The sequence below is a fragment of the Hippocampus zosterae genome, chromosome 4 (assembly GCF_025434085.1).
Source record: "Hippocampus zosterae strain Florida chromosome 4, ASM2543408v3, whole genome shotgun sequence".
In the NCBI taxonomy this organism is placed as follows: Eukaryota; Metazoa; Chordata; class Actinopteri; order Syngnathiformes; family Syngnathidae; genus Hippocampus; species Hippocampus zosterae.
This window is the reverse complement of record NC_067454.1, coordinates 25,451,311-25,475,148: the sequence shown is the minus strand read 5'-3', so window position 1 is coordinate 25,475,148 and position 23,838 is coordinate 25,451,311. Positions and strand designations below refer to the sequence as shown.

The window sequence follows — 23,838 nt, the reverse complement described above, 5'->3', positions numbered from 1 at the left end:
ATCATACAGTCAACCCCCTCCCTGCCCCCGCCCTTCAACCCCGGCCGGCGCCTACTCCAAAACAAACCAATACAGGTAAGAGTAAAATTTCTTGTATGTCAAAATATATCCCAATACGTATGTATCTCTCTTTCTCTCTCTCATTAACTAGATATGATATTTCGCATTGTTAACCAAAGACAAAAATGGAGTAGCCGCGATTTTACATTGAATGAGTTTCACAGATCAACTTGTACTGTATTTGCGATCAATGAATGATCCTTTGTTTCCCAAACTTGGATCTTTTTGATCACTTTGTCCCATCAGTCAATCTTTTTTTTGTTTCGTTTTTTTAATCAGAAAGACTTTTGGGCAAATTACAATTACAATGATTGTCGACGATTGAACAATTTCCCTATAGTATTGTGTACCATATGAAAACACGAAAACTCAATGATCGATTTCTTAAATGCGAAAATAAAAATGAGGAACGTAAGCAATGTAAACAAGCAGTAATTGCAGTGTTTACCATTACCTACGTTTAAGTGTAATCGGGTGTCATTTGTGTCGGGTGTTTCCCTCTCCCACCCTTGTCATGTGTGCAACAAATGTCAGTTAAAATAAACAACTCGTCTCGCATTGATTAAAGCCACTTCCCTCTCCTTGGCCTGGAGCTATGCACTAATGTGCTGCTATAGGCTTAATGAGAGCAGGAGGAGGCAGGCTGACCCCTCTCACCTCTTGAAGGGCCCCTGCAGTTAGGGGGGCAATCAGTCAGTGTCTGCCACTGCTGTCTTTTCATGTTCGACCAAACAGAAAGTCAAACCTAGGAAAAAGGTTTCTAAAAATTAGTAAAAATGAGTTCATCTTTACGATGAACGTGTGTCAACGTGGATACTATTTGGAGCAAATGTCTTCATTGGAATCATTTTGCTTTCACGTTTCAAGTTTTGAAGGTCGAGTAGATGGATGAACCATTTGGAGCAAAATACAATCATCCATCTTGCCGATTGTTGACATCTGTGTGGGCTTTTGTGGCGTCTGCACGATTCTACTTTGTTTTGTCACATATTTTCACAACTTGATGCGAGGCACAATTTACATGGTTGAATCATAAATGTCCCGAATTTTAAAAAAACATTTACAAATGCCAACACACCCTCTGAAACCCTTTGAATGCCAAACTACGGGCCATGCCCCTCGATGGAAAGGTACACATCAGCACAAAAAGATTATGATAACAGTTCATCCATCTATCACCTCGCAGACTCGCTGTTCAGCACCCGCAGATTCACATATCTTGTTCTGCTTTTTTTTTCAATTTCCTTTTTCAAATTGTAAAAATATTTTACGGGATTTTTTTTCCCCCTTCCCCCCATTTTGCATGGACATTTTTGCCCCTCCCCCCTTCACATCAATTATGCACATATTTTTGCTATTTGAAGGCCAGCCTGGTCTCTATCTCCCGCAAATAGTGGTAGGGAGGGGAGGGGGGAGGCTCCGAGATACTGTACGTAGTAATTTCATCTGAATCTGTATTACATATAAAATGCATATTAGAAAGACAATAAAATGGATTCGATATCTGATTAAGTGAGGTTCTGTTTCTGAACTGAACATTCCCGAGAGATAAAAATAACATCCATACAGAATGAGATTCAATGGCACCCTTCCATAACATTTTAATATGGTGGATACAATTAAAACACACGTAAAGCATCATTCATTTGGAGTCTTGCTTTCGGACACCTGCGCAGTGCAAGCCAGCAAGTGAGCCCAATTCAGATTTCTTCACCGACATCTGGCTCATGAGTTGATAAACGCTCATGTGTGGCCACCGGCTCCCAGAGCTTGTTGACAGCAGATCATGACAAAGTGCGGTGCTACCCTACAAAGGAGGCGCTGTACTCATTCTATGTTTATTTTTCGTTAATCAATGGCTTCCATTCGTATTACTTTAGAGCATTTGGAATATTGTTCTACAGAATCTTCCGGCAGAAGGCATAAAGGCCTGCGTTGACTTGTCCGCAGACAGATTTGTTGTTTTATGTGATGGTTAAATTACTCCAGACGCATTTAAGATTGCAGGAAATAATGAATCACATATTTTGTGGCAAAGATCTCCAGCACGGATTCCAAAGCAGACATTTGCTACGTCTCTATTCAGTGATGTGAAACTTTGACAGTGATGATTTGTACCTTACTCTTGTTTTGGTTAATGTGACCTTCTTACTCTGATATGAATTCCCATGCTAGTCTAAGATAGGAGCTAAAGGGAGGGCCGGCTCAGCCAACTGTGTGAGCGAGATGTGTATTGTTTAATTGGACAGGCCAACCACTGCTCTGGGATAGAGCCAAAAACAAAAGTGTTGGGTTTGCACCGTGTTTATGGCGCAAGGAGAGACAAAAAAGAGAAAAAAAATAAACTAAAAAGCATGTGGTGAAAAGAGAAGATCAAATGGGCGGCTTTCCAGACGCATGACATCTTACACTTTGTCCAAAGAGTGTGATCATGACATGGCAAAGAGGAGACACTGTGTCTGACAGCAGAGCGTTGCCAGGAAGTGTGTAAAAGGGGGGGGGGGGGGGGCGTCTTTCCAGGATCACTGTATTACTTCTCAGAAAATACACTTGTCTTTTGATTAGTCACAGGGAGGCGTGTTTGCCCGCCGGTAAAGTGCAGTTTAACTAGGCCGCTGAACAGAGCTAAAACATGACCAACGTGAGTGGCGGTCTTATCTGGAAGCACCTCAAGTGTCTTGCTGTGCTCGTTGCACCACGTCTGCATTGTGACATATGAACAGAAGGAATGTTAAAACGGAGCATTCGGTAGGATGCAAAATGTTTTCATAGATGAAGTACGGTGGTTTGCATGGATATCTAGATGTCCAGAAATGATGGGAGAATGTTACTTGGACATGGGCAAAGTTGTTGGTACCCTCCTGGGGCTGCTTTGCGCATTGGATATTGCCATCTCTAGATTATCAAGTCATGTGTCAGAAGCTCTCAGATGCAGTTCATGGGCCCTCCAAAGCAGATAAGAACCCAGAACGCACAGCTGAAAACAGAAAAACAAACAAAAAAATTACAATAGGAGTGGCTAAGAACAAAACTTCGGAGTGGAATGGACCATTCCAAAGTGCCCTGATCAAAATCCGAGGAAAACATGCAGTCTGAAAAGACGCCTTTCAAACCGACGACAGGTGCGCAAGTATCATTGAGAGTGAAAATATTTGGTTGCAAGGATTGCCTCCAAAGGTTGTGCAAGAAATGATTCAAAGGGACATATTATGAAACTTTGACTTTGTTATATCCTCGTCTACAAATAATTGGGTCACTGGAGCTCTAACCCAGCCAACGAGTGGGAATTTGCATAGCCAGTTGTTTGAGGTGACAAGTTGCAAGAGCTCAAAGGCTAATTTGTGCATCATGTCACTCATCTGAAGACCTCTGAGGCCAAAAGCTGATTTGAACCTCAATTCTTGGTCTTCTGTGAATCGCTTCTCTGTTGCACCTTCACCTCTGTATTTATCTAACATTTGTTCACGTCCACCGTTTGCGTCACTTTGTGTCTGTAGGAAGCTGACTCCGTGCGAGGCCCTGACCTTTGTCCTGCTGCTCGTCGCTCCCGCCTGCCTGTCGTCTCTGCAGAGCGTAAGTCAGAGAGACAAGTCGCTGCACAGCAACATCTGAAAAGCTTCTGCTCAATTTTAGTGCCTCTAAGGGGCCGATTATATCATGACGTCAGCCTGCAAACACAGTATAGTATTGTTGTTGTTTTTTGTTCCTAAAACCTAAGAGGAGGAGAAAATCAAAACAAAAACCCTTGATGTCATACCAAAATGCGTGAGCTTGAATGGCAAAAGAAGCCTCTTTTTTGTGATCCAACCAGACATTTTCTACCACTCATCCTCTTCACTAGCCTGGTTTACAAGGAGCCTTATTTTCCGATATGAACGAAACTGAATGTCTAACCGGAATGAATGCTCAATATAAACACCTGAGTCTGAATGAAGAGACAGAATCCAAGTGGAATTTTGTTCATATGGACAGGAGTGGTACTTAATTTTTCATAGCAGTCCGAACATGTGTAATGTAAATAGTTCAGTCGGAGTAGTCGGGCTGTGTCCGCTCTGCGCATGCTCTGCCTTGACATAAATCGGAGTGACGTCTTTGTTTACGCACTTGGAAATGGCAGTGTTATATCTGGGCTTGTCTGGTCTGCGATGGGGAGAACTTGTTTCAAATGACTTGTAACTTGTTTTCAAATCAAGCTTTCGCTTCAATAAAAGTGTTAAAAGAATCCCGACTACCTTGCTAAATTGACAAATGAACGGAAAAATCACATGAGGTTTACATCGATCATGCATTGATGTTTGCCTGTTTTGTTTTTTGTTGTCCTCGTTTCCTCTCTTATATTTTTTCTTTTCATCTGCGAAAACGGGGCTCTGTAAAAGATGACCCGGCAGACTCCCGTTCTGTATCCTCCTGTTGGTCCTATTTTTTTCGGTTTCTGGAACAGGTTGCGTCTGTTCCGTTACTCTGCAGCGACTTGTACAATGGCAAGAAAGCTATTATTCCGATTCTGATTCTCATATCGTGGCACATGTAAGCGGCAGATCGAAATAGATTGTGTCACATGTAAAACAGGTGACCGGTGATCTTCATTCAAAATGATTTAAATCAAAATGACAGAAAAGTCTCCATGGAAACACGGCTCCTGTCACAGGAAATCTGCAGCCTGTCCCAGCTCAGCAAACGGGTGATTGGTTGCCACTTAACCACAGAGCACAGAGAGACAGAAAACAGCCCACGCTCACATCCCCTAAGGGATGAATCGATCACATGCTGGCTGTGTGCCACTGCATTATTTCATTGCCATGTGAAGTATTGACAGTTTTGTCTGTGTATTCCCATCACACTCATTTCGCAAGGAAACCCACTGACAGGGATTGAAGTTGTTTCTTGCTCCAACTTTTGGATTGTCCTTCACCGCATCCTTTTCCATCCATACTGACAAGTAGCCGCTGAGATGAGGGGGTGTCAAAGAGTATCATCAGCGGGTTGAAACCTGCAACAAGGATACAGAGAGCCACAGAAAAGCATAAAAATAACCTCTTTGAAAAATTATATCCCTCGTTATTGTGAGTGGTGGATATCTCCTTCACATAAACCACCATAGACCATGCCGCTACCTTTTCCTTGCCCTTTACATTTTCCAATGTTTGACAAACTTAAATGCTGCCATTTCTGTAATTTGTGCTCTCGGGTTCCACGGGGGGGAAATCCAGCTCATTTTGATAATGAACTCAACTAATCACAGCCCATCCATCACATTCCGATATGAGCAGGTCCCTGAGCTCTTTCTGTCTCCTAATTAGGTTGTTTTTGTAAGATGTTTGTATCCTGACAGTGTGAGGCGCCTTGTGGTGAGCTTTCGGTATGCATTGCACCCCGCTGTTCCTCATTGCCTATGGCAGTGGTGTCACAAACATTTTCGTTTGAGGGCTGAATACAGAAAAATGGGAGGGTGAAAGGACCACTTTAAAATCTGTCAACTTTTTGCAACGCGCTAAATTCAGTCAAGCAAGCAATTCTGTCTTGTTTGTATTGTCAAGTTAGTTTCATTAGCTTTCTGCTTAAGGAGTTAGGGTAAATAGTTGAGGATTTTTCCAAGTTTTGGGGGTGGCCAATAGTGGTCCCTCTCACAAGAGTAGATCCAGCTGTGCACTAAATAGCAGCCAAATCCCATCTCCACATTCAGAACCGTAAAAAGAACAAACTGTAGCAGAGTGACCATTTTTCAAACAAGTACTTAAGGATCGTTAATGTGATGTCTTCATAAATCAGACAAAGAGCACAAAGTGGAAGAAACTATTTTGGTCTCTAAAATTTAGTTATCTTTATTCACTGCAGTTTGGAAGATTAATTGAGTTATTATTTTCATTACAAAATGTATAGTTGTATCGTTGAATATAGGGATCTACACACATTTATTACTTGTCATGGCACCTATATTTTCTAACACCCTCCTTACTAACTCCTCCCACCTTCACCTTTTTTAACTAACCTCACGGCCCATGTCTTTTTTAGTGTTTTTTTTTTGTTTTGTTTTATTTCTGGTTATGTCATGGACCGATGAAAAATGGAAGGTGGGCCGCAAATGGCCCCGGGCCATAGGTTGGACGCCTCCTTGCCTATGGTGCTGAGGTCTTCAAGGGCTGAACAGTTTGCAGTTTCATCTCTGCCCATCAGGAAGTAATATGCAATCTTGTTGCGGGTTGGCAAGACCATAAACCATAAATGACACGAGTGGAGGGTTATTGCACCATTTACACACTAAACAACTTAGTATCTTCAAATTAGTGCAATTAATTGAGTTTGCTTTGGTAAACAAATTATATCATTTTTTTTGTGCACATTTGCAGAGCCACTCTGGATGTATCCTTATAGGTGGAACGACTGATAAGTATTTACACAGTGGGCGCTTCAAAGTCAACTATACAGTAATTGATCCGGGGAATGCTGGCTGACCTTCTACATGAGAGGCAAGCTGTCTTTGTATAGCTTTCTGTTACCACGGGAACACATGCTGGCCGGACGGATGGGGTTGCCTTAAAGCACAGGTCTTAAACTCAAAGCCCAAGGGCCAGATCTGGCCCACGGCATCATTTGATATGGCCCGTGAAAGCAAATCAAACATTTCAACTTTCATGATGCTTGCTATAATCTGTACCAACATTTCAAATTTGCACATGTAATAAATAACAGAAATATTGTAAACATTTTCTTGTTACCAAACCTTTATTTCAGTCACTTAGGCAATAGTTGAATAAACCATTAATCTTGACTACTCTATGTGGTTTCACAGTCCTAATGGCCCTCCAAGGGAAACCGTAACTATAATGTAGCTCGTGTTAAAAATGAATGTGACATCCCTGCCCTAAAGAATAAATGTGACTCATTTAAGGTGTACATTCTGTTCTTCTACATATATATAAGTAACGAGCAGCTAGAAATTGTTCCCACTGGCATTTAGTGGTTCTCATGTTGTCACATATTGTCCCAGGATTCTATGATGGCAGCACAGTCACTTTTTAGTGCCCATGTTGAATGAATTTTGATTGGTAGTTTGAATACACGAGTCAGTGATGCAGATTGGAGTCACACATTACTATGTTCATTTGTTTTTTAAAATTGTCCACCTAATTTGCTGTCGTTATCCTACATAGCCAGTTAGTCGTGCGGTGCTGTGTAATTGTACATTCCTATTTATTTACCTCAGGTTTCATTAATTCAAGTGTGAAAAATACACATCTGGTCCTCAAGGGCTCCTCACCAGCCTGTTTTAGATGTCTGATTCAGATGATCAGGACAGGGTTGTTATCAGGCTTTGCAGAAGTTCTAAATTGTCCATAGGTATGAATGTGAGTGTGAAGGCTTTACATGCGCCTTTTAATCGGCTGGCGATCGTTCGAGGGGGTACAAGGGGTGCAGCGAATCATTTGGCTGCCCATGTGGAATCCCCAGTCAATGAAGCCTCCACATCCATGGAGCCCACTGAAAAAAAGTAGTATTTTTCATCTGCATAACATTTCTGACTTTTATCGCTTAAGGGTACTACTTACTTAACCGTTTTTATGTTCCGCTTCCCCCTGTCCAGTGAATAATAATCATCCCCAAAGGTTTGAGTATTGATGTCTGTCATCAAGTTAAACATATGAATTTGAGAAAATTCTCCTACTTCCTGAGCTCAATAAAATCCTTAGTCTTTCTTGACGTTTGTTATTTAACAAGTGAATCGCCTCACTGCTTTTGATGTACCGTATTTTCCGCAATATAAGGCGCACCTAAAAGCATTCCATTTTCTCAAAAGCCGACAGTGTGCCGTATAATCCGATGCACCTTATAAATGGATCAATATTCTGATTTCTTGGACGTAGTTATTTTAAATGTTCTGTAAAGTGCTTTGTTTCAGCTGCAATGGTTGTGATAGCTCTTTATAAATGAAGCAGTATTATAGTGTGTTCCCTTTAGCGTAACTCCATCTAGTGGATGCATAACACAACAGCAGCCACACTTGTAGTTTCATTCAATTAGTTTTTATTTTATTGTAGTTTCATTCTGCACATGATAATGTGATGCACTATGAAAACAGTTTTAAAATAGGCCATTCATTGAATGTGTGCCGTATACTCCGAAGCGCCTATATAGTGTGGAAAATACGGTAATTGATAATTACATGAGTTGGCTTTCAGTGTAGTTACCCGTTTCGACTGCATTAATGTTCACTTACAACTTCTCCACTTCATTCTCCTTGGCTGACAGTATGTAAGCATGTGACCCTTGTTGCTTTTGGTTCTGCCGATTTATCACCTTGAAACCTTTAGTAGTCTTTGAAAACGGTTTGCTTTCTTCTTGCCGTCTTCTCTTTTCCGCTCTACTAGCTTAACTCTTCACTTCACAGCCGCAACAACAAGTTTAAATTCCTGCCAACTTCCTGAATCAGGTTGTTAAATTGATGAAAACCATTAATCAGTTTTCATGAGACGTTAGTTGAATTCCAAATTGTGCTAACTGAGAGCATTGCACTTCGGAGGATCCACTATTCTAATTTGGATCATTTTTGTGCATCATTGTATTATTTATTATTTTTCTTTCTCAGCTGAAGCTTCTCCCAGGTGCCGACATATACACCCACACTGGAATCCTATCTGCTTGCAGACATGAAGCATGATGTGATCTTGTGTCAGATTGTACCGGACTCTCTCTGTTTCACCGTCTTCTGTGAATTTAGGTCATGTCGTAAACGTCACAGTAATTTCATCTGTAATGGCTTTTCCAACTGTTATCAACATTCATTTGACTGGCAGTAACATTAATGAGGGCAACCTCAGGTGACCCTGCCACGGAGAATGATGGAGAGTCACTGCACAGATCACTCTCAATTTGTGTGTATGCCGAGGACGTTTGTGTTGACGTTTCTCGTATTAGATGTTGATGTGGAGTATTGGTGTTGACACTGCTGTTTCTTTGGTTTTGCTTAATTCGTTGTCCTTAAAACATAGATTAAAATGTTCTGCTTGGAGTCTGTAGCAAGTCTATTGGGTCCATCAGATTAACTGTGGTTTAAAAGAGGTTGAAGTATGGTATGTAATGTTAAAGCATCTCTGGGAAATGAGCTCATGTCAATGCAATGTTGTGATGGAAACATGACTGTGTGTGTGTGTGTGTGTGTGTGTGTGTGTGTGTGCGCGTGTGTGTGTGTGTGTGTGTGTGTGTGTGTGTGTGTGTGTGTAGAAACTGTCAGATTCTATTTTATGATTCACAAAGTCAAATAACTTCAGTGAGCTGTAGTTGGCCTTTTTTTTTCACTGTAACTTCATAACAAACCGTGGCAATTCCAGGCTATATTTTTGATCAAAAACAGACAATCTAGTCATTGTCAACAAACTTTTTATTTGTAACAACTTTAGTAAAACTGTGATGCTAAACGTTGTTTTTACACAGTCTTGATCAGAGCATAAGTAGAGGAGTGGTACTATATTACAGAGTATAGTACTCTGACTTCACGTCCCCTCCAGGACTTTCTTAACTTTCATATAATTGTAAAACCAAGTTAGCAATTGTAAATATTAAACAAAAATAACCAGTCTCAATTTAAATGGTAAAAACCAAAATCCATTCTGTTAAATTGATTGATTAACTTAAAACTTGGTACGTTTTTTCAAAGTCAGTGACAAAAGTATTCAAGATGGCGCCGTACCTGGCAGCCGTCTGCATGAGCTCAGCTTTTATTGTTGTTGTTGTATTATCATATGGTGTCGGACCCTTTGTGGACCCATTGTGCTTTTTGCGCCTGTAATGGGCAGCATTGTTCGAAGACACGTTTTGTTCAGTGTTGGTGTCGGCGCCGCTGGACTGTCTGCGTTGGTTCGGCTGGATGGCTGGTGGAACTGAAGATGACGAGAGAGGAGTGTCGGCGTGGAGCGCAGATGCGTATTTGGAACTGAGAGGCAGCGCTTGGAATTGAAGCGGATTTCAATGTGACAGATGTCAATCTAATCTCTGTTTTCCTCAATGGACGTTAAAGTTTCTTGTTAACTTTCAAACTTAGCTTGTACCAGACAAGTGAGCATGACGTTTCTGACCCACTAGTGAAAAGGCTTTTATTGTTGTTTGATGTTCCTCCCCGTGCCTGTGTTGCTTTTCTCCGGGTACTCCGGTTTCCTACCATATTCCAAAAATATGCATGGCAGGCTGATTGGACACTCTAAATTGTCCCTAGGTGTGAATGTGGGTGCGGATGGTTATTCATCTGCGATTGTCTGGCAACTGGTTCAGGGTGTCCCCTGCCTACTGCCTGAAGATAGCTGGGATAGGCTCCAGCACGCCCTACGACCCTAGTGAGGATAAAGCAGCTCGGAAAATGAATGAATGAATGAAAAAAAAAACAAAATTAATTCCTCGTCTCACCCCCCCTCGGGTGGTGTCCGTCCCTCATTCAGCTCGGGTCCTCTACCAGAGGCCAGGAAGCTTGAGGGTTCTGCGCAGTATCCTTGCTGTTCCCAGCACTGCACATTTCTGGACTGAGATGTCCGATGTTGTTCCCGGGATCTGTTGCAACCACTCATCTAGTTTGTGGGTCACTGCCCCAAGTGCTCCGACCACCACAGGCACGACTGTCACCTTTACCTTCCAGGCTCTCTCCAGTTCCTCTCTGAGCCCTTGGTATTTCTCGAGTTTCTCATGTTCCTTCTTCCTGATGTTTCCATCACTTGGGACCGCTACATCCACTACAACGGCTTTCCTCTGTCCTTTATCTATGATCACGATATCTGGTTGGTTCGCCATTACCATCTTGTCAGTCTGGATCTGGAAGTCCCACAGGATCTTCGCTCTGTCATTCTCCACCACCTTCGGAGGTGTTTCCCATTTTTACCTTGGGGTTTCCAGTCCATACTCCGCACAGATGTTTCGGTAGACTATGGCAGCCACCTGGTTATGGCGTTCCATGTAGGCTTTCCCTGCCAGCATTTTACACCCTGCAGTTATGTGTTGGATCGTCTCAGGTGCCTCTTTGCACAACCTACACCTTGGGTCTTGTCTGGTGTGGTATATCTAGGCCTCAATGGCTCTGGTGCTCAGGGCCTGCTCCTGAGCAGCCAGGATGAGTGCTATATATATATATATATATATATATAAAGTGAGGAGCGAGATTTTGTATATAATGCAGGACTTGGTCGGGAGCCAGTGGATGAGTGTGAAATTGATGCGCTGCCATGGCCTTGTGTGGCTGTGGAGGTACCAGAGCTTTGCTGGATTGCCCGAAAAGTACTCTGTTACAGTCATCCAGGCAAGATGTAAAAACACATGGTTGACCGTCTTGTGAACGAGAACTGAAGAGTGACAGAAGAAAGACTGGAGAAAATGTTCATGTTCAATGTTCAAAGAATTGTTCATCGTAATGTTCATGATTTTGGTTTTGGCTTGCATCATACGAAGAGTTCATTTTCTGTCTCAAGGTAAACAAACTATTAGATGCAGCTTTTATTCCACATTATGGTCCGACACCACTGCAAATTAAAAACACTCTACTAAACATAGCGTTAAATTAATACAGTCAAACCTCGATTTTCGTCCATAATCCGTTCAAGAAGGCTGTTCGAAAACCGAAATTGTTCAAAAACCGAAACCACGCTCTTAAAAAAAAATGTTTATTGAACACGTCTGCTCACAATGGAAAGCGACACGAGGAAACGTCATTTCCTCATGTAAGGAATGCGAGAGGAGTCAAATTGTACATTCAAATGCGCTCAGTTTGTTCGAGAACCGAAATTTGTTCGTCATCCGAGGCATAAGAAAAAAATCGAAATTTTTGGGCGAAAACCGAATTGGTCGAGAATTGGTCTCTCACAGTGTCCAACAAAGCTTCAGCATCATTTGGCAGAATATCATCCAGTATCTTTGTGTTGGATTTCATGATGTTGTTGCATATACATTCATCTTAATGGGAACATCTGGTATCATTTGTTTCATCTTTTGAACAGTGATGAATACATGAAATACACTTCTACGTGCACATATTATTCACACGTTTTCAGCTCGCACATCCTTCTGGGCCCATACACCGCAGCTGACGCTGATAGACACACAGCTGTTGAGTGTATGTGCGAAGGAAGAATTAAGTGGGTGTGAGTCAGCTCTTGAATGAGAAACTGGTGGGAACATTGCCAGTTTCACTCCACCTCCAGGGTACAAACTCTGGAATGTGTTTGAGGAGCACCTCTGAGATTTCTTTAATCCACAGTTGCCCCACAGTCCGTGTTACTTTCTGTGTTGGTATTCAAGACTCCATTTTTATTTTCTCTCTCAGGCTCAGGCTTCTTGGGCTTCTGCGTGGGATCCTTATAGTGAAGGCTTGTTGGGCCGTCCTGCACGAACCCGACGCCAGCTGCACTTTAGGAACGAATGGGCAAGCTGGAGCGGCTGGTCCGTGTGCTCACGAACTTGTGGGACCGGTGCTGCTGTACGTACACGAACCTGCATCACCAGGTTAGGGACATCTTACAATATATTGGGCTTTGGGGGAGAGGGGGTATGCATTGATTGCTTTGGGAGAATTGGACAAGTTGTTATCCATTAACCCCATTTCATTCCCCGTGCATACATTTTAAATCGCCAAGCTTTCATCAGACATTGATGAGTTGATTCCGTTCCAAATGACACGTTTCTTAGAAGCCTGAAGCCTCTTTATACAGAAATCCTGCAAAGTTGCCACATCAGAGCTGGAACAGAAGGTCTGACGTTTATCGGCCTTTTGCCTTTTACACAAAGCTGTCCAGAGTGACTTTTTATACAGCAGTAATGGCCTTCAACGCAACAAATGATAGAAGTGAATACTGTATGAGGTGTTCCCCATTCAACCCTGGTTATTTTGGAGATGGTGACAGTCCCGCCAAACATAGAAAATTGTTGGGTCAACTTTGTGCCCCTGTTGGCCAGTTACTGGGGAACAAACTCGTTCAACATGCTCCTCACCTTAACTGTCAAGGCCTTGCAGAAGACAGCATTTTGCTTCCGTGTTTTGGTTTCCTGACCATATATAAAACAGAAAAAGAAAAATCCTGTCTTTTACAAGGGCTTGACACCAAAAATGAGTACCGACTGTTCGTTCCTGACTCTTTAATGTAATAATGTAATAATGTAATAATCTTTAATGTAATGTAATTTTGATGTAGTGAGTGTTATAACCACGTACAGCCATAACTACGTTTTTACTTTCTGCATCTTTAAGGCAACTGAAGAAACGTTATTTCAGGAAGCAAAGATTCGTGCTGTTAGAAGACACGGATCAATGTTCTTCACACGGTTTGACCTTCTTGTGATGGGCCTATACTTAACCTTCACATTAAATGTATATATTTTTTGGATCAAACATAAAAAATGAATTTCTGGGAAACTGATACATTTCAGTTAGTTGTCTGCAAGTGAACACATACTTCATTTTGTCGCATGTATGTCTTTGTGTTTGTCAGAAACCCACTGGGCGGACCCTGTGGAGGTGATCCCAGACAATACAAGATCTGCAACACCAAGGTCGTTCAGCATGAAGGTTTCCACACTGTACAAGATTGCCACGCAATTTTCAATGCAAATATTTTCAGACAAAGGCTGATGTTTGTTCTTGAAGTTGAGCATGTGGGCGTGTTTGGGGATAATGTTGCGGCTGAGACCTTTCAGGGTGTGAACTGGAATTTCACGAGCATACTAACCTTTGTCTTCACTGCTCTGCTATGAACTCTTCGAGATTCATGTGGCCGCGTTGCAGTCGGGTGTCGGAGTTGCAACCGCGTTAGACACGTGAGGAGTTGTGAGTGGGTGTGTTTGGACAGGCAATCGCCACACAGCTCATACTTGCATGTGGACGATCTCACAGATGAGTTGAAGCTTGTTTCATGATGAAAGTGAGTGCATGTTGCACTTTGCACTTTGTGATTCAGATCAAGCCTCCGGTGCAGCAAATAGCCGCAGTTCCCAAACATGTTTTCTGCGCTCTGATGGGAACACCCATCTGGGCAGCTTCATTCTAGGTGTCATTTAGCTCCCTGAGGCTCCATTTGCACGTTCATTTAATTTTAGGGTTGGGATTACAATTTGCCATGATTGGAAATGAATGTCATATTCAGCATTACAGAGTACTGTAGTCTGTATCCCTAATGCCGATGCATTGTGTGTAGGAGTGTCCTCCTGGATCACAAGAGTTCCGAGAGATGCAGTGTGCCGCTTTCAATGAGAAACAGTTGGTGACAGGAAACTCCTTCAGATGGACTACCTTTCAAGGAGGTCAGTGAGACAACACACATCACTTCATATCACTTGTATTAGATGTGATCTAATAGACAGCCATAAGTCTTATAAAATAATTTAAGGTAAAAGCATCCTTTACTGTTGACGTACTCACATCTGCAAATGTCATGTCACGACTTCATCCATCTACGGTAAAGTTAATGAGATAACTGAAACACAAATTGAATACCTGATTTTGTTAACAATGTCCAGTAAAAATTAAAATGCTCAAAAAAAAACTAAATGAAATTGCATCTTACATGTATAAAATTAACTACATACGACTATAATTATAGCGAAAAGTCATTTTTTTCATGTTTGTCAATTATTTTCATAATATACCTGTAAGTTATCCAGCAAAGGATCAGACCGTTAATAAAAATGTTTATTCAAGAGGAAATCGTAAGACCGACAAAGTACAACAAATGACGATGGTGACAAAGAAACAGGACAATAAAAACTCTCACAAAAATACAAACCGAGAAATATCAACCAGAAATACATGAAAAACAAGGCAAGAAGCTATGAGGCAAAAAGTCAAGAATGTCTAGAATTAACAGGCACTTGGAGAAAAAAAATTGTGAGCATGACTGAATAAACCGACAGCCAGTTGTCAGCGTGGCTCAGCTTTTAAAGGTAGCAGGATAACAATGATAATAAGAGGCAGGTGCCGCTCTGGAGGGAACGCCCTCCGGTCCCGTCGGAGACTGAAAAAACAAACAGGACAATATCATGACAGTGGCATGCTGCACCTCTGCAGAGGAACTAATACTCTCTGCAGGAAGTCTGGCAATGAGGGTCCCACTGCCACCTACTGTGTTGGATGTGCAATTACACTTTATTCTAGTATGACAGGAAAAAAAAGTGTCACCTGCGGTCAAACCTCCCTCCACATGCCAGGCCCTCCGGAATCTGCCCCCCTATTTGAGAAGCACTGGTCTAAAGCGACATGAAAATACATTTCAATGCTGTATCTCATGAGATTGCAAAACAAACCTCTGCTCTTGAGATACGTGTGCATTTTCACATGACGTTGTTTCCTGTCCTTGTAAGTCATTTCTTACTTATCTTGCCATCCTTTTGTTTGATAATGATCTAGCCCAGTGTGTTTTGCTTTCTTCATCTCTTGATGATCAGTTCAACAGCAGTTTACTCTGACATTCTCCAACCCACTTAAAATCACTGAGCCAATGACTGAACATCTCCTCTACCAGGCTCCAACCCCTGTGAGCTCAACTGCCTGGCCTTGGGTCATAACTTCTACTACAACTTTGGACGTGTGCTTGATGGCACAGCCTGTGACAAAGTACCCGGTGCTGTGTGTGTCAACGGACGCTGTTTGGTGAGAGTCAACTAAGATTTTCTCTCTTTTGTAGTCTGTTTACCAAGAACAACTGCTTCAACTTTATACAACACTTAGAGCAGATAAAATTGTATAAATTGTAGAACAGTGTGTGTGTGTGTGTGTGTGTGTGTGTGTGTGTGTGTATATACATATATATATATATATATATATATATATATATATATATATATATATATATATATACACACACACACACACACACACACACAGAGAGAGAGAGATATTATGACACCCAATGTAGAGAAGTTCAACACCCCGTAGTAAAGTTTGGGAACTCGGTTTAAGTTTTATGCCTGAAAAGTCACAAAAACTGATCAATCAAAAAGTCTAAGATAGTAGAGCAGATGCTCAAAGTAATATTGAGAACCATTTGATTAATTCGGAGGCTATTTCTTTATTTGGTTATTTTGTTGGGTGATGTTCACACCCCCAGTGAGGGCTTGTGTTGTTTGCACTGTACCTTCACACTAGGGATTCATTTCCTGTAATGCCCATGTATGCTTGCCGTGTTTTTAAAAGACTTTGGGAGGCTAATTATAGGTCTCCTGGAAGATTGCCCTGCATCACTGGAATCGAAGGCTGAAGTAAAAACAAAAACACTCAATCTATGCAGCAGTAATTATTATCACCCTGTGTTTTGGAATTCCTCGAGACCAACCATCTTCCCTCATTGAGCCCCTTTCTGCAAATAAATGTTTCAAAGACACAAAAATGACAGGGAGAAGAAACAGAAGGTGTGTGCCTGCATGCGTGCGTGGGTGCGTACGTGCGTGGGTGCGTGCGTGGGTCATCTTAAGTCGGAATGCAGTCGTGGAGAACGACACAACATAAACAAAAAGGCTGCCTCTCGCCAGATCATGTGCAATCAAAAAGCACTTAGGACAAACATCCCATCGGATCCTCATCCTTGTTGTATGGTAAACATTTCACGAAGCTTGTTTCTACGCTTCATATAGAAGCCTGGCTGTGACTCCATCTTGGGTTCAAAGGAGCAAGAGGATGCCTGCATGGTCTGTGGAGGGAAAAACACCACCTGCCTTCACCACAGGAGTGTTTACCAGAGCAATGGCCTGGAGGCAGGTAGGACACACACACACACACACACACACACATGCGGGTGTGCAAAAATCAACATGAGGAATCACTTTCAGACCTATGGTACTTGATGTCAGGATAATACCGGGCTCTTGGCTTGATTTCTCATCACTGATGTTTAGTCATGAGGCTTTTGTGAAACTCTTATGCTAACCAAAAGCTGTTGGCTAACCTCCAAATCAAAATTAAACTAACAACCGGTAGTTCAAAATTGCAGTGGTTAAGGTCTCTGAAAGAAGAGGTTTGTGCAGAATCACAAGTCAAGGCATCCAATTGACCTTATTATAGGCTTAATATCACCAAAACATGTATCTGTGATGGCACATCCTGTAATACTCTTGGTATGAGGACACACAAGAGTCCATATGAATTTTGCATCTTCTTTCCTGTATATTCAACATTATAATCAAGCACAAAGTTAATGCATTGGGGCGACAACAATTTGAAACTGGTTTACAAACTAGATAACAATGTATGAATAATTGGTGCATGCAGGGTCGGACCGGAACCATCATTCAATTTTTATTGTTGAGACAATTTTTGATTTTCACATTATTAACTGTCATGCAACTATAAACTGATGTTAACCAAAGCCATTTTTTAAAATTTAAAAACAATCCAACACTTGGTGCCTTAATTTTACTGGCAAATAAAAAATGCAATTCTTACTAGAATGCATGTAAGCGTAAAAAGAAGTTGACCGCTCTACAAACACTCTCTGCATCCAAACTTTATCTAATTAACTGACACAGAGCTGTACACTTCTGAACATCACTGAAAAACTGTGACATTCAGAATAAACCTCACAATGATGAAATCATCATAAAATAGCGATTGTGTGACATCTTGGCTGGTTCTGTTAGAAGGCAGCAATCACTTTCAGATATGCATTCAAATAATTGTTTCTAGACCCAAAACAAAGTTTGGACACAATGCGGATATTCTTTGCTTCTGAGTTGAAACTTTTATTTCAAAACTGATTTGATGGTAACGAATCTGAATCCATTTGAATGGTATCATGACATTACAGCTTCTCTTCCCGCATAGACAGCGCAAATTGTTTCTCGATCGGATAGGATTACTTTTTAGTCATTGACAGAACACCTACTGTATATTTTACAGCAACCAGCCACAACCTCATGACCACTTGCACAGTATAATCCATCCCTTTGATATAGAACATTAAATCTCACTATTGTCATGGATAAACTTGGAAACCTACCCCCACCCCAGTGGTAGGCATGTCAGTCTGTCAGTCATCCCACCATCATTATTTCAGGCCCATAAGCAAGCTGTGAAGTGAAGTGAAAAGTTATCAAAAAATAATAATAACAACCATAAAAGGAATGCCGCCGGCATCTGTATGGATTCAACATCAGAGTGCAGCCACCTTTGCCAAGTCAGAGAGCCTCTAAAATTAACCCGTTTCAGGCACAAATGATAATCTACATCAGGAATTATTTCTCGCGTGTGTTTATTAGTCTGTAGACATGAAGAAAAAAAAATAAGGATGGCAATCAAGTGGATGGCAACACCCATAAGGGTTCAAAAGAACATTTGAATAGCTGTCCACTCTAATAACCGCTCTCGCTGAAAGGGTTAAAAACAATGGTGAGATTGCATGAGCATTGACATAGTAAGATCCCTTGAAAGATTGAATAATAAAAAATATGATTGGTTAGGGGCGTCACCTCACGGGACAGCAACAGTGACGTCCGCACGCACGGTTGTGCGCAGGAAGGACCCGCAGGTCATATTGGGTGAACGTGAGCAAGGAGAAAACAAGCTGATAATGTTTCCTTTGTTTGGGTGACTTCGTTCCTGGGAGGTTTGCTCCTTATACTGCAGCTTTGCTTGCAAACGGAGAGCGAATTGACGGAGGGTGGTGACACAAATGCTCCAAAAGGTCAGATGCTTTAGAGTTCATTGGGGCCTGTCTGGAAGTCTGACGTTGGAAACTTGTGCATAGTTTCCCCCTGAAATTCCTAAGCAGGAGAGAAACCGACAGCAAAAGACTGTTACCGTGTGTCACGAATGGCAACAGCTGTTCACTCGGGAACTGCGGGGGAGCCATTGAGATTTGCAGGTGGAGGGGCTTATAAAGCAGTCCCATGAAACGTTACTCGTTGTTTTTCTTGCTATTGTCATCAAATCTAATTGAACGTGTCAATGATGACATTGTAGCAAAAGCGCAAAGATGAAATGTCATGGATCCTGTAAAAAGGGAGACTATCCGTCCATCCATCCATTTTCTGATCCGCTTTATCCTCACAAGGGTGAAATTGTATTGACTTTTTTCTGTTTTTAATAAATGTGTCGTTTTTTTAATATCCTGACTATGTAAAAAGGGTTTGGTGAATGTGCATATTAACTGGTTGGGTTTGGTACCTCTAAGAAGGTTAAAAACCACTGCTCTAGGTCAATAAAATGGAAAGGAAAAATAATTCAGTTCAATTGTATACACTGAGAGCAATGTGACCACATGAATAAATTCAAGTTTCTAATGGAGTGTGCTCTTCTGTCGGCTCGGAGGTCCCTTTGGATACAACGAAGTAACCAAGATACCAGCTGGAGCCACTCACATCCGAGTCACGGATAACAGCAGGAATTATCTTGGTAAGCTCACGGACAAACACGCGGGCCACCTGCTCTGATGTTTGTATCTATTTCCCGTTACTGCTTTGACACCAGCTCCATGGCTACACTTGTAAATCCGACATGTCAAATAATTTCCTGGCCTTGCTATTACTTCCTCATCCCCCAGTGACGGTCGGGGCTCAGCCAGCCCTGCCTGCTCACTGGATGTGTGGTGGCAACAGAACAGCTACGACTTCTATTCTCATCTTGTTTATGAGACCAGAATAAAAGCGGCCTAGTAATGGCACACACTGTGGTTTGAGATGGCCACATATGAAAGCTTTATCTGTCCACCGGGCCAAAGCAGGTGAATGTGCTCGTTTCCACTAGATGTCATGGAAAATCTCCTTCAGTACTTAGTCGAGACAGCCTGACCAAATTTGGGCATCTGGCTTATTTCTTTCTTCAATGCACCCCTAAATCCACCCACTTCCCGACTTCATTGGGCTCCACTGATACAGAAAGCTTTGACTCCATAATTGCCCTCTTCCCTCTTAAAGCTCTCCAGAATGGTCACTCCCAGTTTGTCATCAACGGTAACTGGAAGATCAGTGTCCCGGGCGAGTACAATATAGCTGGAACCAAACTTCTATACCGGCGCTCAGCTGACACCTGGGAGAGCTTTGAGGTCCCGGGGCCAACACGGGAAGACTTGCGTCTAATGGTGAGATACCCAAAAGCGTTTGGACATCTGCACCTTATAATCACACAACATGTCAAGACGGTAAACGCAAAACCTTGACTTATCTCGTCTTTATGTTTCTATGTGGTCATCGTGTGTACAGGTTCTTGCCACAGACAGAAACCCAGGCATTGAGTATGAGTACTGGTTACCACCAGACCAGTACGACCTCCACCATGGGAAGAGGAGTCCACTGCGTCAGGCTCACCACAGTGCCAACTACCTCCCATGGACGGTACCCATCATTGAAACCACCACCACCACAACCACCACCACTACCCGGCCTCCCCCAGTGAGCACCCGTCCCCACTGGTGTAAGCCTCGTTTATTCTCTATTCATCACTGACTACATTCCAACATTTTGGTTTCACAACCAACAGAGTTCATCTGCATCAAATTCTCAAAATAGTAGTTTGTCATCACATTGACACACTGTCACTTTACCATCTCTGCGCTTGTGAATAGGTTTCCGAATAAGGGCACAAGCAGGAAGTGCAGTGTGAGCTGCCTCAATCAATGTTTGATAAATCTGCCTTGTTAAGTGTAAAATGTTGTATCTGATGCTATGGATACTTGCCTCCTGGACCCTTTTTCACAATTTAACTCTTTATGTTCTGGGGCGGCCCAGTGGTCCAGTGGTTAGCGCGGCACAGTGCAGAGGTCGTGGGTTCGACTTTGCATGTTCTCCCCGGGCCTACGTGGTCTGGGTGCGAATGTGAGCACGGATGGTTGTTCGTCTCTGTGTGCCCTGCGATTGGCTGGCAAATGCTTTAGGGTGTTCCCTGCCTACTGCACGAAGACAGCTCGGATAGACTCTGGAATATGAATGAATGAATTAATTAATTAATTAATGTTCTCGGACTGGTTCAAACAAACACTGATCGGGATCCTGGAAGCACATTCAACTGTAAATTGAATTTTCAATCAAATTCCAAAAATCGAATGTCATCATTACAATGTTTTGAATTGAAATGGGCTGGTCTAAGCCCAGAAAATCAGGCTGGGAACAGGCTTACCCTGTTCCTGACTTCAGATGATGTGCCCTCTTGCACGGGATTTGAACAGCAACCTCGGGGGCAAACACCATCACTCGGACATCGCTCCTCGCATTTTCCACATTCAAAGGCACACTGGATTATGAGGCGCACCTTAAAGGAATGGCCTATTTTATATTTTTTTCATACATTGGGTGCACCGCATTATAAGATGCAATCTACAATACATCCACCAGATGGAGCAACGCTCAAAGAAAAACCAACAGAACGGTCAGATGTCAGTAAAACCTGTTTAACAAAGTACACTTAACCCACAGCAAGTTATAACATTGACTCATTAACATTGAACTCTCTTGCCTCTGCTCGATTTCCGTGTTCAACTGCGGAACGGATTGCCTTAAGTTTGAACTCTGCGTTGTCAACATGTCACGAGCAAGGAACTATTTAGGGGTCGAAATATTACCGTTATGCCCATACAGAAGGCGCATCGGATTTTACGGGACGATGTGAGCTTTTAAGAAAAAGCAAGGCTTTTAGGTGCGGCTTCTATGCGGAAAATACGGCAATAATATTAACAATAAAAATGAGGCTTTCCACCTCACTTTGGCCAAGTTCAGTTATAAATTACATTTCATGATATGACGTTCCCCAGCATTACATGAGCTGTTATTTTTTATTTTCAAGCTACTAAACAAACACACTTGTGCTCTCGAGGTCTGATTGGAATCCCATCCCTTCAGTGTCGTAAAGGTCACAGGTCACCGATCTGCCTGACTACCCTGTGACTCGTGAGGGTCACAAGAGTCAAGAGCTTCTTGTACTTCACAGAGAAGGAAATGAGTCATTTGACTGCTTCTTCTATCACTCTGATATATGTGGTGGTGTTTTAAAATCTTTGGTGACATACCCAATGTGTATGAAGCATTGTAATATATGCAGACCAGTGATTATACAAAGTACATACTCTATGTACACAATGCATAGTATATATATTTGCAGAGTAATACCATTGCAGAGTGTTCAGAAGTTTCTGCGCACACAGTGAAGAGTTGTGATATAAATGAATAACGAATGGGGTGAAAGATGACCTCAAAATAATTATTAGTGTTCTACTTCAGTGAGGTGTTGAAGTCTACTCCAAGTTCGGCTCCACCGTCCTCATGTCCTCCTTCATGAGTGGTGTTCCTGAATGTCCTCAACAAGCACTTTTGTTTTGCTACTGTTGCAGAATAGATGCATCACTAATGAAACGGACGTTTATTAATTGCACCTTCAGCATCATGGACAACAGTCTGGCCACACATTCGTGACAATGAGAACATGTGGGTGGCCGATGATGAGTGCGAATGCTGAGGGCCAGGAGCAAAAACATTCGACTACAAAATCCAAATCAGGCTCTTTGCTCTTTGCTACTGCTAAAGAATGCATCTGTTGTCTGTTTCCCAAGAAGGCTGCTGTACACGTGTGCAGGGTTCCTTGTATGGAACCCCATCTTTTCTTTGATTTCAGCGGTAAATGCTTCTTTGAGCGTCTGGGTCGCACAAAGAGCAGACGAAAAGCAGCTCAGCAAAGAATGTGCAGGATGGACAATTCGTACCTGCAGTTGAATATGAACATAAATGTGGGGGTAGGACAAAGTAAAGAGCATTTGCCGTGCTCCGTTTTCCACATAGTCCCACTGGATCGAATAGAGAAGGTCCTTATTGACATGTGATCCACTCCATGATTTCCCTGCTAGCTTGTCAGTTATTCTGAAATCCAGTGCGAAGCTCCTGGCTGTTGACATGAAGATGAAATTCGTTAGAGAGTGAACCTGGCGCTTGTTCATAGAAAGACACCTGCAAAATATTCTAGCGGAAGCGCCTTTTGTTTAGCCAGGGATGCCCATTACGTTGATCGCGATCGACAGGTAGCTCGCGGACTGGTCCCAAGTCGATCGCGAGGGATGGAGAGGGGAAAAAAAAAGTAACGAACATTTGTGTATCTCTGTGCATGTTTGTAATACTGTATACTTTTTGTGTTCATGCACACTGAATCCTAATCATCCTATCAGTCTCACTTTCACAAAAAGTGTTGAAAAAACAAAATAACACAAAGCAGGTCACGCAGGTGAACGTACGTGAACTGCGTCACCAGAAGTTAGCGCTCAGCAGTCTGCTCTAGCAGCTTGCGATCAGTTACCTTGTCGCCTTAATATTATTATTATTATTATTATTATTATTATTATTATCAGGCAAAGTGCATTTCGTGTACAATTCACCGATGGCACTCTTGAAGAATGGGAATCTGGAGGGCCAAAAGAAGCATTTTAAAACTGTACGCGTGAGCTACGATAGTTAACAGGCGGCAAAAGTGAGTCGCATGCCTCTGCGTCAGGCTGTTGCTCATCATGGCATGCGTGTGTATGAGTGTGCGCATGCGCAGTAACGGGTCGATCGCGGGAGGTTGATTGACATCCTGTGCATCCCCTGGGGGCTTTTTGACAAAAAAGAAACTATCATGTATTATTAATATTATTATTATCTAATCTGTTTATCCTCACAATGGTCATGGGTGTACCGGAGCCTATCCCAGCTGTCTTCGTGTGGGGGACACCCTGAACTGGTTGCCTGCCATTCGCAGGGCACACAGAAATGAACAACCATTCGCGCTTGCACTCACACCTTCGGACAGTTTAGACTCTAACTTGTTAATGGAACATTCTAAATTTTAGAGTGTTTCATTCACATTCGGTA

General features: G+C 42.3%; 2 protein-coding genes across 3 annotated transcripts in view; one reads left to right on the top strand and one right to left on the bottom strand.

Moving 5' to 3' along the window:
* LOC127599791 (uncharacterized) overlaps positions 1–23,838 on the bottom strand; it is a 149,257-nt gene that overhangs the window by 27,042 nt on the left and 98,377 nt on the right. The window lies entirely within an intron of this gene.
* adamtsl5 (ADAMTS like 5) overlaps positions 1–23,838 on the top strand; it is a 35,867-nt gene that overhangs the window by 9,530 nt on the left and 2,499 nt on the right. The window contains exons 2-10 of one of the 2 annotated variants that reach the window (XM_052063955.1): positions 3,558–3,633; positions 12,356–12,534; positions 13,518–13,578; positions 14,220–14,325; positions 15,543–15,670; positions 16,684–16,774; positions 19,322–19,405; positions 19,927–20,090; positions 20,212–20,422. In XM_052063955.1, the coding sequence (XP_051919915.1) occupies positions 3,558–3,633; positions 12,356–12,534; positions 13,518–13,578; positions 14,220–14,325; positions 15,543–15,670; positions 16,684–16,774; positions 19,322–19,405; positions 19,927–20,090; positions 20,212–20,422 (1,100 nt within the window). Of the gene's footprint in view, positions 1–3,557; positions 3,634–12,355; positions 12,535–13,517; positions 13,579–14,219; positions 14,326–15,542; positions 15,671–16,650; positions 16,775–19,321; positions 19,406–19,926; positions 20,091–20,211; positions 20,423–23,838 lie in introns of both variants that reach the window. The other variant, XM_052063954.1, reaches the window with a different exon arrangement.